Here is a 17,256-nt window from a genome sequence, read left to right as displayed (position 1 = left end):
AGTGTTTCCTTAAAATCCCGCACTGCACTTTGATGCAAATAACAGAAATGGGATACTACACCTGCCAGTGATGATAGAAAATGATGACGTTTCATACATTATTCTGATTAAGTAAAACTATTGAATATATTTGGCGATATTAACTTATTTTTTAAATTGCAGTACAGAAAAGGCAAATGTATTTTAGTAGTAGTTTAAAAGCAATATTGGTCAAAGTAATTTCAGGTGATCCATATCAAAAATGTTTCTTTTTGTTATGTGCTTAAAAGATTTATATTAGTCGATATATATTGTTATTAGATTATACTATTACAAAAATGTTACATATCGTTATCTGCCCAATATATGTGAGGCTCTACACTGTACTAAGTGTTTATTATGTTGACAATACTGAATGAATGAATGTATGAATGTAATGTAATTTCGGACAGAGCAACCACAGTACTGTTCCTGTTTTGTGATGAGATTTGATTTTGTGACAACCATTTCATGACAGCGTATGTAATGTCACATATCTTCCCAGGTCACAGTGCAGTGGACATCACCAAGGTGGCCCGGAGGCACCGCATGTCCCCCTTCCCCCTCACCTCCATGGACAAGGCCTTCATCACTGTGCTGGAGATGACCGCCGTCCTGGGCACTGAGATCATTAACTACAGAGGTGAGGAGGACAGAAACCCTGCTGGTCGAGCACATCTGATTCACACCCACTTAAATGTCCTAAATGTGTTAATCTCACCCCTTGACATCTCCAATTCACCTTCCCATTATGCCTGCTGACATCAGCCACTCAGCATGCTGGGATGTTAAGGTGTCACACTTTTCAGATCGACGAAGCAACATACGCTCGCTAAGATTACATTACAGCATTTAAACACTCTCTGTCCACAACTGGACTGTGTCTGCATGCCACAGTGTCATTCACACACACAAATATACTTGGCTACATACACAACAGACAAACCAATCCTAATGATCCATGTGTCATTTACATTTACTGCTGCAAAAAAGGTTATTTTCAATCCAACACATGGCCTCTTTCATGGCTTTCTATTGTGGTTTTATGTTGAGAAACATTTGTAGAACAGAGTGGGAGTCACTTTAGGCTGCTATATATAGCAGAATTTGTTCGTCACATGCAATCATACAGTTCAATGTAGTGAATTTCAATCTGTGCATTTAACCCATCCTAAGCATTAGTAGCACTGGGCAGCCACATTGCAACCAGGGATCGAACTTTCAATCTTAAGTGCAGTTTCCCTCAGCTCTGAGGAGCATTTTAGCATCTTTCAGATTATTGTTTTGGTTCTGTGGCCTGCAACTGTACTGTTGTAATTCACTGTCATCAGGTTAAAAAAGTGAAATAGAAAAGAATTCTGATTCACATACATTCTTTAACATTTGTTTTTATAATAATTCACAAGGTTGTTACATGTTTTAGGTCAGTGTATCTTTTGGTCATTCGATTTTCATTTCATAAACAGGTATTAAAAAACAAAATCACTTGAAAATAGAAATATTCAGAGACAGGATTTTGTCATTTCCAATGCAACAGCCAGTGTACCAGTGTTGCTTTCAGCACAGGCTAAAATGACTTTAATTTAGGCTTAGGGTTCGGCTTCGGATTTTGAAGCCTGCCGAACCCTATATATATATATATATATATATATATATATATATATATATATTCGGCTGAATATATAGGAACCCTACCGAACCTTATATATATTTGTCCGAATTTATATAGGGTTCGGCCGAACCATGCCGAACCATGCCGAACCATGCCGAACCCTGTATATATTTTGCCGAATATATATATAGGGTTCAGCCGAATCCGAAGCTGAGCCCTGCCGAACCCTATATATATGTATATGTGCTGTCAAACGATTAAAATATTTAATCACGATTAATCGCATTAATGTCATAGTTAACTCGCAATTAATCACAATTAATCACACATTTTTATCTATTCTAAATGTCTCTTGATTTCTTTTTGTCCCATTATTTTTTTCTCAACATGGAAAAGTGGATCTGCTTGCTTTGTGCTTTTGTCGCCTGGCTTTGACGAGGGGGACGGAGAATTGGCATCAGCTGTGTACTCGGCATCAAGTGGTATTTCAGACTGGACGTGCTGCGATGATGGCTCAGTTCACAACGACAAAACGCAGTAAAAAAATGAATATCAAAACATATTTTTAAATATCTCTCATCCCCTTTTGACCAGGAAAAGGAAAACACGCCTTGTATTTCAATTTCAAATTTTTTATTTTTAAACGAAAATCAAATTCGTTTTTTGTTTTTTAATACCTGTTGAAATGAAATGCAAATCAAATGACCAAAACATACACTGACCGTTTTACAACACAGGGGTGCACAATGAAATGTATGTCGAAGACCCTACACACTACACACACACACACAGAACATATATACAAATACTTAAATTAGAATAGAAACAATAAAATAAAACAACATATACAGTTACTTATATATGAATTCTCCTTATTATAATGAGATTTAATGCATGTTTCAATGCATCTTTGTAGCTGTATTTATGAATTTGCATGTCTAAACAGACACAAAAGACACAAACATACAAACATACACAAAGATGTTAGTTTAGCACGCATGGGTCTCGTCAGCCTTCTGGCAGAGTGGCCTCATCGCCAGCGGAGGGGGATACAGAGCCAAGCTGAGGGCCAGAGGGGAAAACACACTCTTTAATTCATCTCTAAATACGGGGTAGCGAGGATTGGGGGCAATAACACCCTGCGGGGCACATGACGTCTCGATCAATGATGGTAGAAGGAACACTCTTTCCTTTCCCAGGTGTAAAGTGATGTTTCATGTTCTTGGAGAGGGGAGGGATTTGCAGGAGCACAGCTGGGAGGAGGACAGTGGGTAAGGAGGAGAGGAAGATGGGATATGGGAGATGAAATATTTAGAGAGACAACAGCTGGAGCAGCTCCCCTGCTGGATTTAGAGGTGTGTGTGTGTGTGTGTGTGTGTGTGTGTGTGTGTGTGTGTGTGTGTGTGTGGGGGTGTGTGTGTGTGTGTGTGTGTGTGGGTGTGGGTGGGTGGTTGGGTGGTTGGGTGGGTGTGGGTGTGGGTGTGGTGTGTTTGTCTGTGATGTGTCATAGTGTGTTGATGGTGTTACCGGTTGTGAAAATACACCAGAATATCTCGGATGAAATGTTGTTGACTAAAAAAGATGTAAGGAATGGACAAGTCCAACAGGCACAGCTGTGTTATCTTCTTCTACAACTGAGGTGCATTATTTACAGCAGCTCGTTATGACTGTCATCTAGTAAGCTGTATGCATGCATGTGTGTGGGTGTGTGTACATGCATATGTTTCCCCTTCAACTCATTGATATCAAAGCTTAGATCTTCATATTAACACCAACATAATCATAGCATAAAGGCTCTGAGATAAGCTTTATATAGCCACACAGCAGCTTAAGGTATTTTTAGTGCCAGGATTTTTCTCCTCCACCCACTCTGCCTATGTCTTTTTCTGTTTTTCTTTCCTTCCCTCACTCTCTCTGAGCTATTGTCTGTGTGCAGAGTCTCTGTTCTTCCTACACAATGTTTCCTGAGTGTCTTTAAGTTGTCTGGCTGGTGGAAGTGGTTAAGAAATTTGGATAGCGACACTTGCAAGCCTCCACTTGTTATATGTGAATCAGTAAAGCTAAAATAGAAAAGGAGTGTGTGTGTGTGTGTGTGTGTGTGTGTGTGTGTGTGTCTGTGTCTGTGTCTGTGTGCTGGTCAGGTGGTGAGTCATGCAGAGAGATCCTGATGTGTGGTGTCACACTCTGTCTCTCTTTAAAACACACTCGAATATATACATACCTCCGGCGCATATGCCTCTCTGGATCTTCATCTGAATCAGATGCACTGTCTCCCTCACCCACTGTCTCTCTTTCTCTCCAGCTGTCACTCTCTCTTTGCCCAACTTCTCCTCCTCTCCTCATACCCATGTTCTTCCTCTTTTCCCACAGATGGGATGGGTCGAGTCCTGGCTCAGGACGTTTATGCCAAAGACAACCTGCCACCCTTCCCTGCCTCTGTCAAGGATGGTTATGCTGTGAGAGGTAAGTACCGTACATTATGGCAGGTGATTTGAAATATACTCCTGTCCCGCCAATCTTAGATCAATTGAATTATTTTCTTATGGCATTAGAGTCAGTTTGCTGAAACAATGTAGATTTGTTGCAAAGTGTAGATGTTAAAAGCTGTGAATCAACCGTTTAAATATTCAAGCTAGTATTCAAAAACATGTCATCGAAAAAGAATGGGGGATATTTTCAAATAACATTAGGACAGGTTAGCCGGAGAATCTGCCATGGATGGATTCAATTTCACCCCAGTAATTTACACCCTAAACTAACATTTACGCAGTTATATGTAGAGCCCATGTTATGTTCATAAGGTAAAATAATTGTTCCCTAAAACTAAAATAGAAAAGACAATGTTTAATTCAACACTGGGCCTTTTTAGGTCTTTTGGTCATTTATGGAACACAGTGGAAGCTCTACAGCCGGTTGCACCAGCTGTTCATAGTTAAAATGTAGCTGTGTTATAACGTACAAGTTTAGTACTATATGTGGAGATTTACACATCACTAAATTAAAATAGGTTCCACTAACAAACTAGATCTAACATAGAGATTAGTTGGTAAGGGTAATTGTCAGGTGTAACTGTTTCGTAACCAACTGAACCAGCTAACTGACAGAATTAAGGTTAGATTGCCATATGAACGATTTGACTAAAGATTAAAAGAGGTAATATGGATGTTCCACATGTCTTACCTTACACTTGATTAAATAGTAATAAATAATACAAAATACCTGAATACTGTACATTTCATGCCAATAACTTATCCTACCCTATGCCAATATCTTAGCACAGAGAACATAGAAAAGACATTACACACAAACGTAGTGATAGATTTATGAATCACTGGAACGACCAAATCCAGTTTACCATTTCTTGGGTTTTCTTAAAAAGGAAGTTGCAGAACATAGATAAAGCTGAAGAACTAACCAGGGCAGTGTGTCTTTCCCCCTGTATTAATGACCTGATTGTCCTAGTTAGAGATAAAGACACTGGGGCAGTGGAGAACTGCCTCAGGAGCCATGTAAGGGCTTCTTCTGCCAAGGTGAACTGAAGGCTCTGCATTGTGGGACATGGAGGGGGCTGTCCTCCATAGCTGCCAGGTGGAGACGAGTGGCAAGACATATGGGTTTATCTTTGCTCAGAGAGATGTGTTTCATTCCAATGGCTCTACCAACTCCTTAGAGTTTTTTTTTAAGGTGAGATCCAGGCAAATTGAGTTGACTTGTTTTGGTCAAGAAATCAGTGGCTGGGCGTCCTGTAAAGCGTTGAGGGCCCTGTTAACCTGGAGAGCAGGGTGGCAGCTTGCTGGCTCCAGGCAGCTCAAACATTCTTGAATGTAACATCTGCTGTTGGCTCTTGTTGATGGAGTAGGAGGAGCAGAACACCACAGGTCTCTCTGGATTTTATGCATCTGTCCTGAGGGCCTGGCGTCCGCTGAGGCATACATGTGCAGATTTTAGAGATTTTAGTGCCTAGACTGTGGGTGTGGAAGGAGCCAACAGCCTATTGCTTAACCAGAACACAGTGCATATTTTTGCTCTTTTACAAACCTGTGACCCCCAAAAACTGAATGAATTAATCTTAGTTAGATAGCTGGATCTCTGGATGGGAAATAGTGGAAACATTACATTTCCATTGTGTCAATTTGGGAAAAATGTAACAAAAGAAAAATGTGGTTGTTTTTAACTCAACCATAGATGTTCATTGTCATCCAGTGGTGTTTTCCAAGTGTTTCTCAAGGAAAATAGTGGCAGGTTTTCTTTCATAAGTGGGGAAGCATTTAATCCTTTAGTTAAGATTACATGTTAAACCATGAAATTAAAGTCACAGGTTTTTCACTCACCAAGGACATTTTGCAGTGTCAAAGGATATTTTAAAGTTTGTAATGAGCTTCATTTTTGGTCTTGTGTGTTTGGTCTGTAAAAGAGCAGAATGATAAGGAGGAATTTTCGGTTTTCCCATTGGCTCAAGTCAGCTATTTGGCTGTAGCAATGCTGAAAGTGATGGTTTCTGAACACCTAAGGGGGGAAGGCATGATTTGCAGAAGGAGAGAGTTCATGTAAACTGTGAAACCTGCGAGCATTAAAAATACTTTGTATGTCTGTTTTTGAGATGTTTAATTAAAAAACATCAAATGTTGATGTCTCTCTCCTTCTTTTCATGTGTGTTCATAGGCCACTGAAATAAAATGACTCAACTAAATGGCACACTCCTACACATTCACGTTTTCAGCTGCACACATGTGAATGCTATTAAATCTTTCTTTTATTTTAGCGGCTGACGGCCCAGGCGACCGCTTCATCATTGGAGAGTCCCAAGCTGGAGAGCAGGTCCGCGCCCACGATGACACTTTAGACACACACGCCTTTTCTAGCTCACAAAAAGACCCCTACACACACCCACACAACCTGTATATGAAAATAAAGTACTTCACTTTTGTCCTTCACCTCACACCTTGACCAGCTGTAATAGCTCACCAGTGTGTTCCCTTAGCAGGTGATGAAAAGCCCTTCGCCCCAAAGCAGGGCTCGAAAGTCAAAGTACTGCCAAACTATAAAACAGATTAGACCTCTTAGACAAGAGTAGGCTACAGAGATTTATTGACTACCTCGACCTCTCATCTTGAACAAAATCAGCACACATGCAAAGACATACTCCATATATGCCCCCTTATATCGTTTATTAGGCCTACACATTTTTTTACATGCAGTTTTGTTGTGTTTTTACTATAATTTGATCACTGTTTTGGCCCAAAGCCGTCTTCAGTTTGTGAGATGCTTTTGGGGAAACTTTGGGAAAGAGTGTGTAAGTTATCTGTCATTTCACTTTATTCTATTTTACTTGAGGCCATTGTGTGAAATGAGCCACCATATTAAAAGGCATTGCACGTTTAATTTTTTTTTGATAGGACAAAATATATGACTACAGTTAAAGGATAAACCATGACACCATTTCTGTGTCTGTGTCTCTCTGCAGCCCACCCACACAGTGATGCCTGGCCAGGTGATGAGGGTGACGACAGGTGCCCCTATCCCATGCGGGGCCGACGCTGTAGTCCAGGTGGAAGATACCGAGCTGCTCCGCGAGTCTGAAGACGTAAGTCTGACTTCTGGTCTTTTACCCGATGAAGAGGCAGGGAGATGTCAGAATCAGGGCTGTGGTCAACTCAACCCAACCAGAGTTTACCCTGTGAAGGGCATCAGTAACTTACAGCAACTTGTACAGGTATTACATACCAGAGTCTATACCAACACCATAGCAACTGAAAATTGATTCTGGTTGTTTTAAATGTCACAGAGAGTAAGTTTAGCCCAGAGATGAGCAAAATGCACAATGCATTTTGGTCTAGTATTTTTTTTTAAACTGTATCTGTTCACATTGATGGATCTGACAGCTGGTTTGTCTTTCAGGGCACAGAGGAGCTGGAAGTACGAATCCTAGTACAGGCTCGCCCAGGGCAGGACATCAGGTTAGTGTGTTATTGTGTTGCTATTGAGAAGAAAACCAGAATTACCATTTTATTTATCAAATACTGTAGATTTGGTAGACAGTGTCAATCACCCTCCTGCATTTTTTGTTTGTTAGCCCGTCTCTGATACACATTAGTGTGAATAGGGTCTTAAAACTGAAAAGATTGAAGGCATTATGAAAGCACAGTTGATTTTTGGTTATGCTGCTGGCTCCTTGCCTTCATTTTGATCATTTTGATCCTACTTGATATTTTATTAACCTCATTACTGGATATTGCAGTACCGGTACTTAGAATACACGTCGATTTGTGCTACATTTGGGGTGTTTGTTTGGTTCCTATTGTACCTTTACCTTAGACAGTAGGCTACAGTATATACAATATTGAATTGAAGTGCATTTTTCAACATTCTTCCCTTTCTCTCTTTCTTTTCCTCTGAACCATCGTCTTTGCTGTCCTGCCATAGGCCCATCGGTCATGACATTAAGCGTGGGGAGTGTGTGCTTGCAAAGGGCACCCACATGGGCCCGTCTGAGATCGGCCTCCTGGCCACTGTGGGAGTCACAGAGGTGGAGGTCCAAAAATTCCCCGTGGTGGCTGTCATGTCCACAGGAAATGAGGTAAGGGGTTAAGAAAAACGTGCATGCTTTCGTCAAAAAGTTTTATTTTCATTTGGGAAATTATACCCATTGTGCACTCAACCCACACTGTATCTGTATTTGCCAAAAAAGGTTCGGCCTCAGCTGCTAAAGGTAACAACCATGTGCCATCTTCTCTGACAGCACACCTCGTTCATATTTATGCACAATCAACATTGTTTGCTTTGACTGCGGACACCAGAACAACATTCAGAGCTGAATGCGCACTCAGCCGTTGCATGTGTGCTTTCAGTTGTGAAGAATGTTTATATCTGTGACCAGGTGGTTTCTTTTAAACGCTGGGATCATATTTGTGCCTTTTTTGTGTGACTGATGTGCAGTTTAAATTTCATGGGGTGTTTAACCTTCATGGAGATCCTCAGCAGACTCTAGATACCCATAACACCTTGTTCTTGGTGCTGTGCAGATACCATATGTCTGAATTGTGTAAATCAGAGTCTGCTACTCCATGGCCACATCCCAAACCCCAAAATGAAGTGGTAGATTGTCCTCATCTCCCCTCTTTTGAGCAAGTCTGATGAAATAGAGGATTTGTCTTCTCAGTTTTACACACTCTACCTGTAGCAATGTTAATTTGACCATCTAGATTTTGAGTACATTTGTACTCTGTACTAATGAACAAAAAACTGAAATATCTGTGCAGAGCTGGCTTTTACAACTGAAAGTATACAGTATGTCTGCCCGCAAACCCACTGTGAACCTGCTGAATTAGATGCATGTTCATTTGTGGTGTTGCTTTCCTTCAATAATTTTAGTATTCAGCAGTGCTTGTTGACGTTTCCTCATCCCGAGGTCTCCTCATCTGAGAAACAGAAAGTTCAGATTTGTAGTTCTAAAGTAGGGAGGTCAAAATGTATCCATAAGACCTTCAAATAACTGATTTAGCAAGTTGTTCTTGGTTTTGTCTGAAAGTAGGACTGCAAGTAATGATTATTTTTATTTCATATTTATTATCTATTACTTTTTTCAATTAATCGATTAGTCATTTAGTTTAATGTTACAAAGTAGTGAAAAATACTCATCACAAGTTCCCAGAGTCCAAGTTCTTCAAATTGCTTGCTTTGTCTAACAAAAAGTTTAAAATCCATTCGAAAAGCCAGAACCAGAGAATGAATGGCGTTTTTCGCTTGATAAATAACTTGAACAATTAATTGATTGTCAAAATTAATCGACTAATCGATTAATCATTTCAGCACTATCTAAAAGCACAAGCTACACCAAATGATGAAATGTTCACTTGAAACTAGTGTTACCTCACTCAGTCACCGTAAAAAGATAATATTTTTTTAAACCAAGTCAAATTTCTGGCAATCGCTTTATGGTCCTATTTTTCAGAACCAACCCATTTGGTACCAAGAGCAGGCTAAATATAGTCATAATATGATAGTAATAAAAGGATGTTTGCCAACAAGAGACTTGTCTTCCAGCTGAATAATTATATCTATACCCACCAGACTTGCTTCCACCCAAAGAGATGCTAAGAATATTTCATATAACTTTTTAGGCCACATCTGGTTTTTACTTGTACCGACTTAAAAAATAACGGCTGTTTAATGTATAAGGAGTGTTTCTAATGTTTCATTTCTCCCCGTGTGTTGTGGTAGCTGCTGAACCCGGAAGACGACCTCCATCCTGGGAAGATCAGGGACAGCAATCGCTCCACCCTGCTGGCCACTATCCAGGAGCACGGCTATCCAACCATCAATCTGGGCATCGTGGGAGACAAGTATGCCTTTACGTATATACTATACTTGTTACACCTTCAATATAATGTTCATCATCTTGCTATCCTCCAAAACTAGCTCTCTATTTTCCTCTATTATTTCCTCTCCTGTGAGTTGATGGTTCACATAAGTGTGTGTGTTTCTCTGTGCCCCACAGCCCCGATGACCTTCTCAACGCTCTGAATGAAGGCATCAGCCGTGCTGATGTCATCATCACCTCAGGAGGAGTGTCCATGGGAGAGAAGGTATGATGGCAGAACACATCCTCAATCATGGTATTGTCTTTCACTGACACCCTGTGGTGAAGGGGGGAATGACAGTCTTTATTTTACAGGAAATTATGATTAAAAACACCAAAACTAACAGATACTATTTATGGGTTGTCTGAGTTAACTTAATTTATGAGATTGATATAGTAACAGAAATATAATATTGCTCTTGTATGTTTTGACAAATGTCTGTGATTTTAATATCTTTTTTTTAGGACTACCTTAAGCAGGTGCTGGATATTGATCTTCATGCTCAGATCCATTTTGGTCGTGTTTTCATGAAACCAGGGTATGAAAATGAAGCTACTTTATTCTCATGCAACTTTTCACAGCACAGTTATCGAATGCTTAAAGGTCCCATGACATGGTGCTCTTTGGATGCTTTTATATAGGCCTTAGTGGTCCCCTAATACTGTATCTGAAGTCTCTTTCCTGAAATTCAGCCATGGTGCAGAATTACAGCCACTAGAGCCAGTCCCAGAATGAGCTTTCCTTAGGATGTGCCATTTCTGTGTCTGTAGCTATTGAGGAGGAGAGAGGGGGGGGGGGCAAGGTGGAGGGTGGGGTTGTGGCTTTGACCAACTGCCACTTTGCTCGTTTGAAAGCCATGATGTCTCTCTCTCATGGGTGGGCCAAATTCTCTGGGAGGGCAAAGCAGAGAAAGGGGAGGTAACCTTGCTCCTTATGACCTCATAAGGAGAAGATTCCAGATCGGCCCATCTGAGCTTTCATTTTCTCAAAGGCAGAGCAGGATACCCAGGGCTCGGTTTACACCTATCACCATTTCTAACCACTGGGGGACCATAGGCAGTTTTTTAATGTTAAAAAACCTCATAAAGTGAAATTTTCATGCCATGGGACCTTTAACAGAAAATTGAAATAGAGTTTTGAGTTTAAATATCAGATGTACATTTACAGCAGTGTTGCATAGAATATTCAAATATGCTGAAAAGTTCTTCTTCTTTTTCAGTCTCCCAACAACATTTGCCACGTTGGACATGGACGGTGCTCGCAAACTTATCTTTGCCCTCCCAGGTAGTGTGTGAAGTTGAGAGAAAGAGTGATTCATTCGCTGTTTCTGAAGAGGTGTTACTCATATATTTCTCTCCCTTTTTTCTGTTGTCGCTGTCCTCTCTCTCTCTGTCGGTCTGTCCTAGGAAACCCCGTGTCCGCTGTTGTCACCTGTAATCTTTTTGTCATCCCTGCCTTGAGGAAGATGCAGGGCATTTTGGACCCTAGGCCCACCATCATCAAAGCGAGGGTAGGATGCACAGGGAAACCAGGGAAGCCTGACTCTCTGGTCAAGACACAAAAAGTCAAAGTTGAGGCATTGGTGGTTACAAGAAGTGGAGTTTTTTTCTGTTGAATGACCTGACACAAGGTCTCCACTGAGTCTAAAAAAGTAGAAAGACTAGTTCCTATTTTACTTTCTCCTCCCATATGTGAACATTTGAGTGTAGATGCAACAAACTGCAACAGAGAGGAAAATAATCGTAATGTTCCCATGAACATTACGATTATGTTTGTACTAAAGTTCCTGCATGAATGATTGCAGTCCATTGCATCTTAACTCATGATTTAATACTATTTTCATCATCCGCTTGATACATATTTATGAACACCATGTTTTGCTTTGACTTGGCAGAGGAACCAATCTCAGCCCACACTGACCTGAAGGCCTGCTCCCTGGTCATGAATATTCATAATTGTAGAACAAGAAAAGTCCTAATAATATCACTCACACTGAACAGCCGCTGCTTGTGTCCGCAACTAGCATCATCAAGTGAGAGGTCTGGTCCCCTGCCATCATGAGTGCTATCCAGAGAGCTATGCTACATCATTTGCAGTTAGAAATCAACTTGAATGTATTACTGCCACTTAGTGGTGGGACTGATGGCCTGGAAGCACAGATGTAGCCAGATCATTTCCCTGAGCAGATGGCATCAGACCCAGGTCAAATATTAATCTGGAAAAACCTTTGCCTTTGCCAATAAAGTTGAAACAATGTCCACTGCCTTCTGGTTGCCTAACATAAAAAGTTTGAAAATGTACAAAAGTATGTGGCAGAATTTGGGTGGGCAGTTAGCCTTTTACCCAAGTTAATTATATTTTGGTGAAGGTCCAGATCTGAGATTTGTGCTATTAGAATATTTCCAATTTACTACTACTGTGCTGGAAGGAAAGTTCAATGTCTAGGACCTCCCTAATTCAGGCGGAAAAATCAATCCTCTCCGAGGATACATGCTAAACAAATGCTGAAATGCTCCAAAGCTTTGTAGGGATTATTTCTGGCACCATTTTGCCTACTTCTAAGGTAAATAGACAAACGTAGATTAAAGTAGTTTTATAAAGAACAACAAGCACATTTTAGCTTGTGTGGCCTTCATAAGGGTCGTGTTTTTTTGTAATAGTCTGCACTTGACCAAGGCTTGGTTGGTGGCTTCGTAAGTGCCAGAATAGTGGGGTTTGTGTCATTGGACAATGAAAAGAGTGCCAGGATTCTAGAAAATGATCTGAAAGCCTATTTAGGGGTGTGACGAGACACTCGCTCACGAGACAAGACGAGACACGAGATTGGGGTCACGAGAGCGAGACGCGATTTTAACACTAATTTAAAGAAAACTTCAGTTAAGAAATATGACTGGGAAAAATAGTCTTTACTCAGAGAACCAAGGTTACAAGCTAGGGGTGTGACGAGACGCTTACTCCACGAGACGAAACACATCACGAGATTGGGTTCACGAGAACGAGACGAGATTTCTCGTCGCGGTGAAAAGTTGTCTCGTGAGGCGATGTGATGTCAGCGTGATGGAGCGTGGAATTACTATTGAAAATCCCCCTGCCACTTTTAAATCATTTGTGTGGCAACATTTTGGTTTTCCTGCGGAAATAATAAACGGCGAAAGAGTGACAGACAAGACGAACACAATATGTAAACATTGTAAGAAAAAATGCCGTACTACTAACTACTCCACCCGCGAGTCGCGGGTGCAGTAGTTAGTAGTACGGCATTTCTTTCTTACAATGTTTACATATTGTGTTCGTCTTGTCTGTCACTCTTTCACTCTTTTCACCTCGACGAGAAATCTCGTCACTCGAGATCTCGCGAGATCTCGTAAAACGAGATCTCGTCACACCCTTTTATTATGTATCTACACTATATGAAATTTATCTGAATTACAGACAAATACCCAGGGTGATGAAGAGGACTTGTTGACTTACGTCATTATAATTTCCGCTGTATGTTTTTTTCTCTAGTTGTCTTGTGATGTGAAGTTGGACCCTCGCCCTGAATACCACCGCTGCATTCTGACATGGCATCACCAGGAGCCTCTGCCGTGGGCACAGAGCACAGGTACCAGAATCAAAGCTGGTAGCAAATAATGATGTGAAGGATTGTTTGGTAAGCCACACATCCAAATAAAGCTCTAACTGTTCACAGCTTGGTGGCAAAAGTTGTTAATTTATCTCTTCATGTCCAGCAAGGAACTCAAGGTTAAAAAACAATTATAATAATTTTGAGATATACAGTTTTAAATACTAAAAATAAACAAATTCACTCACTGAACTGCAGTTAATTTATATAATATCATAAATACATGTTTTCATGCAAATATGTGGTACAGTTTGGGATATTTTAAAGTTAATATCATTCCGGAAAAGAAAACATTCTTCAGACACAAAGAAAAGTTACGTTAAAAGCCTTAATTCAAGGCATAATTGCACTTGCAACGTCAGAGGGTCTTCATTAGGGCAGAAATAATAAAGTAGAATGATTACATCTGTTAATCTATAAAGACACTCTGGAAGTAAACATTATTCTATACCACAACCACCTTAGGTTCTCTGCATTTACTGATTTACACTAATTAACCTAGCGGATGCCCTTTTAGTCTTTTAATGTACAATATAAAATCATAATGAAATAATGAATCGTGTTGAGTTTCTTTATGATGGGATAAAACAAAAAATTTCCTTCATGGGTTAGAACCTGATTTAAAGTATGTTGTTCTCTCTCTGCTGCAGGGAACCAGGTGAGCAGCAGGCTGATGAGCATGCGCAGTGCTAACGGGCTTCTGATGCTACCTCCGAAAACAGAGCAATACGTGGAGCTGCACAAAGGCGAGGTGGTTGACGTCATGGTCATCGGTCGGCTATGATGTCATCACAGAGGGACGGAGCGTCGGCGTCATATAGCGAGGGATGGAATGGGTGGTTCACGGTGCATGTCCACATATCATTGACTATTCTGTAATATGCAACGGCACAGCTAGTTTTTATTGATTTGGATAACGTTGAGGTATAGTCAACATCTTGATCACAATCTAGATACATATGAAAAAAAATAATTTAAAAAGATTATAGTATTTCAAACAAAGAAATATAACTTTTAATGAAAAAAAATCTAATTATAAAAAGAGATTTATTCTGTAATATATTATTATGATTATTCTTATTCTTATTATTATTATTATTCTTATTATCATTATTATATTAAGGCAACTTCGTTCCTTTCATTGCAATTGCTTTGTGTGTTCAATGCTAGACCTTATCTATAGCAGTAGCATTTTAATAGACAGCTGTAGGTGCCTGCCAGGACAAAAAAAAAGAAAATTATTATTTTCTCATCTTTAGTGAAAAAAAAAAGAATCTGTTTTTTGAAAATGAAGAAAACATTGAGGAAGACTCCAGATTTCCCATGGTGCTCAGCTATAAGGAAGAGGGGGCACAACAAGACCACTTCCTCTTTTGAGCGCCCATCAAGGTGACACTTCTGTTTTTCTCTCATTAGTATGCATCATAATGGCTTCACAAAGAGCTTTGCTTGTTGTTTATCTTGTGAGTCTTGTTTATGTGCGCAGTGCCAAATGCCTGGGCAGGGAAGAGGTGATGTTGGGATGGGGAGGTGGGGGGTGGGGGGGGCACAACCCAGTCTGCCCAGACCCTGAAGCTTCCTTATTTTCACAGTGACTGGGTGTAAACTCTGCCCCAAACCCCTCCCCCCAGGGGCGAGCTTAACCTTGGAAAAATAATCTTTTATTTGATCAACTATTTAAGAGTTTAAAAAAAAAAAAAGAAACAGCTTCTTTAAGTGCTGACAGCCTTTTTAACCAACTTCACAAAAAATGTACAGAGAAAATAAGAACCATATTGTACAGATATATGTGACCAGCACTCCTAAGGAAATTATTAAGCAATGAGGAGACATTGAACAACGCTGTACTATAACATTTTCTGTAATGATATGAAACTGATGAAAGAGACTAAGATAATAAAAATCCTTGATCATTATGTAAAAAAAGTTCTTGTTGGGTTTCCTTTTTTAATAAAATATATCTAAAGAAAAAAAATTTAATTAGTGATTTTCTTCTTTGGTGCTTAAAGTTTTGCAGGTGGTAGCCTGAAAGTTAGAGAAGTGCATGAATCACGAACAGATACCTTTCTTACCAACCATTGTCGAGGTCCATGGGAATACATTTCCCAAATGTGAATGTGTTTAACTGCATTAATATGAAGGTTTTCTGAGATTTACTCAGCAATTACAAGTAAATATAACTCACGTACTGAATTGAGTACAGTTTCAATTTTTTTAACCTTATACTTTTAGTCTATGTCTATATTTCAGAAGGAAATATTGTACTTTTTACTCTGCTACATGTATTTGGTAGCTATAGTTACTTTTCAGATTAGGTTTTCCATAAAAAAGCTTATAAAACAATACATTTTTAAAGATTAAACCAACGGTTTCCAAACCCTTTTGGCTTGTGACCTCTTACAAAAAAGCAGCGACCAGTTTGGGCCCCTTGTCATGTTTCAGATTATTCTGTCAAGGAGTTGTTTACAGCTTTTCTTCTTTCTTCTCCCATAAATACTTATCTCACGACCCCCCAGATTTGTCTTTTATTTTTGGAGGGGACCCGACCCGAAACTGGGCTCATGTCAACCAGCTATAACAGTAAAATGCTACTTACACATAGCATAATATAAGCATAATATAATCTAATAATGTCATATATAACTGTCAGTCACAGGGGCTATTTTTCGACAGAACAAGTACTTTAACTTTTGATATTTTAAGTACATTTTTGGTGATATTTTACTTAAGTAAAGTATCTGAGTACTTCATCCCCCACTGCTTCTTAGATGATAAAAGACAAAAAAAACAGCTGCATTTGAATGAAGCACTGCAAAGCAAAGAGGGTTTTAACTGTCTCTCTTTCTAGGAAGGTAAGTATTTAAGAATTGGGAACTGGCAGGAGAGAGCCTAATGAGGAAAAGAGGTTAAGCACAGCGGTGTCAGAAAGGATTAACCTAATAGAAAATACAGCAGGAAAAAGGCAGCTTCAAGCTTTAGTAGATATTTCTGAGGCTGCATGAGATTAGACAGTTTCTGTTCTGCTCTGCAAGGTGAAATGACAGTAGATCCCATTAGTTGGTGATGATTATGCTGTGACAAGAACTTAGTTCAATTTATCTATGTGAATGGGTGGAATGTAAGGGGATCAGTGTGAAGATGATTGTAGAAAATAATGGAAAATTCTTCATACCCTCAAGTGCAATAAGTGTATGTTTATTTATTAGAGGATACACTGACAGAGTAACAAGCATTTCTGCTCTGACTTGCTTCATGAGTTTCAAATTTTACAAGAGACGAGGCTAGTGGGAAACAAAATAGATGGCAGAATAATTAGTGATAATTTAGGGTCTGCATGCATGAGAAGGAGGAATGTATGAATTGCAGGTACAGTAAATTCACCAAATAAAGGGTTTGACTATAATCTGTGTTTTGCATGTGATAATCTGTAAAGAAAAGCACTAACTAGCAAGTGTCACTATTTATCATTTGTAATTCCCACCTGAGCCTTCAGTAAACGTATCTACCCTTTATAACATTGTCTGCGGTCAGTTGTTTTAAAACAAAGTTATCAATGATAGGCCTGAAATTCAATTGTGTAGTTATTCATGTTTGCAGGTTGTGATTATTTCAAATTTTCATTTCATTTTTATGTTTTTTCT

At 39.6% G+C, this 17,256-nt stretch overlaps 1 protein-coding gene across 16 annotated transcripts in view; it reads left to right on the top strand.

Annotated features, from left to right (window-relative positions):
• Positions 1-15,541, top strand: part of gphnb (gephyrin b) — a 94,718-nt gene extending 79,177 nt beyond the window's left edge. For 9 of the 16 annotated variants that reach the window (XM_039781622.1, XM_039781625.1, XM_039781620.1 and 6 more), the window contains 13 exons: positions 524-661; positions 4,001-4,093; positions 6,393-6,448; positions 7,095-7,343; positions 7,529-7,587; positions 8,054-8,207; positions 9,851-9,972; positions 10,128-10,215; positions 10,455-10,528; positions 11,210-11,277; positions 11,397-11,500; positions 13,498-13,594; positions 14,266-15,541. In XM_039781622.1, the coding sequence (XP_039637556.1) occupies positions 524-661; positions 4,001-4,093; positions 6,393-6,448; positions 7,095-7,343; positions 7,529-7,587; positions 8,054-8,207; positions 9,851-9,972; positions 10,128-10,215; positions 10,455-10,528; positions 11,210-11,277; positions 11,397-11,500; positions 13,498-13,594; positions 14,266-14,399 (1,436 nt within the window). In that variant the 3' untranslated portion in view covers positions 14,400-15,541. The remainder of the gene's footprint in view (positions 1-523; positions 662-4,000; positions 4,094-6,392; positions 6,449-7,094; positions 7,344-7,528; positions 7,588-8,053; positions 8,208-9,850; positions 9,973-10,127; positions 10,216-10,454; positions 10,529-11,209; positions 11,278-11,396; positions 11,501-13,497; positions 13,595-14,265) is intronic. The other 7 variants (XM_039781630.1, XM_039781633.1, XM_039781635.1 and 4 more) reach the window with 3 other exon arrangements.
• The last annotated feature ends 1,715 nt before the right edge of the window (positions 15,542-17,256 follow it).

This window comes from Perca fluviatilis, chromosome 18, assembly GCF_010015445.1.
Source record: "Perca fluviatilis chromosome 18, GENO_Pfluv_1.0, whole genome shotgun sequence".
Classification (NCBI taxonomy): Eukaryota; Metazoa; Chordata; class Actinopteri; order Perciformes; family Percidae; genus Perca; species Perca fluviatilis.
This window is presented reverse-complemented; position numbering and strand designations above follow the sequence as displayed.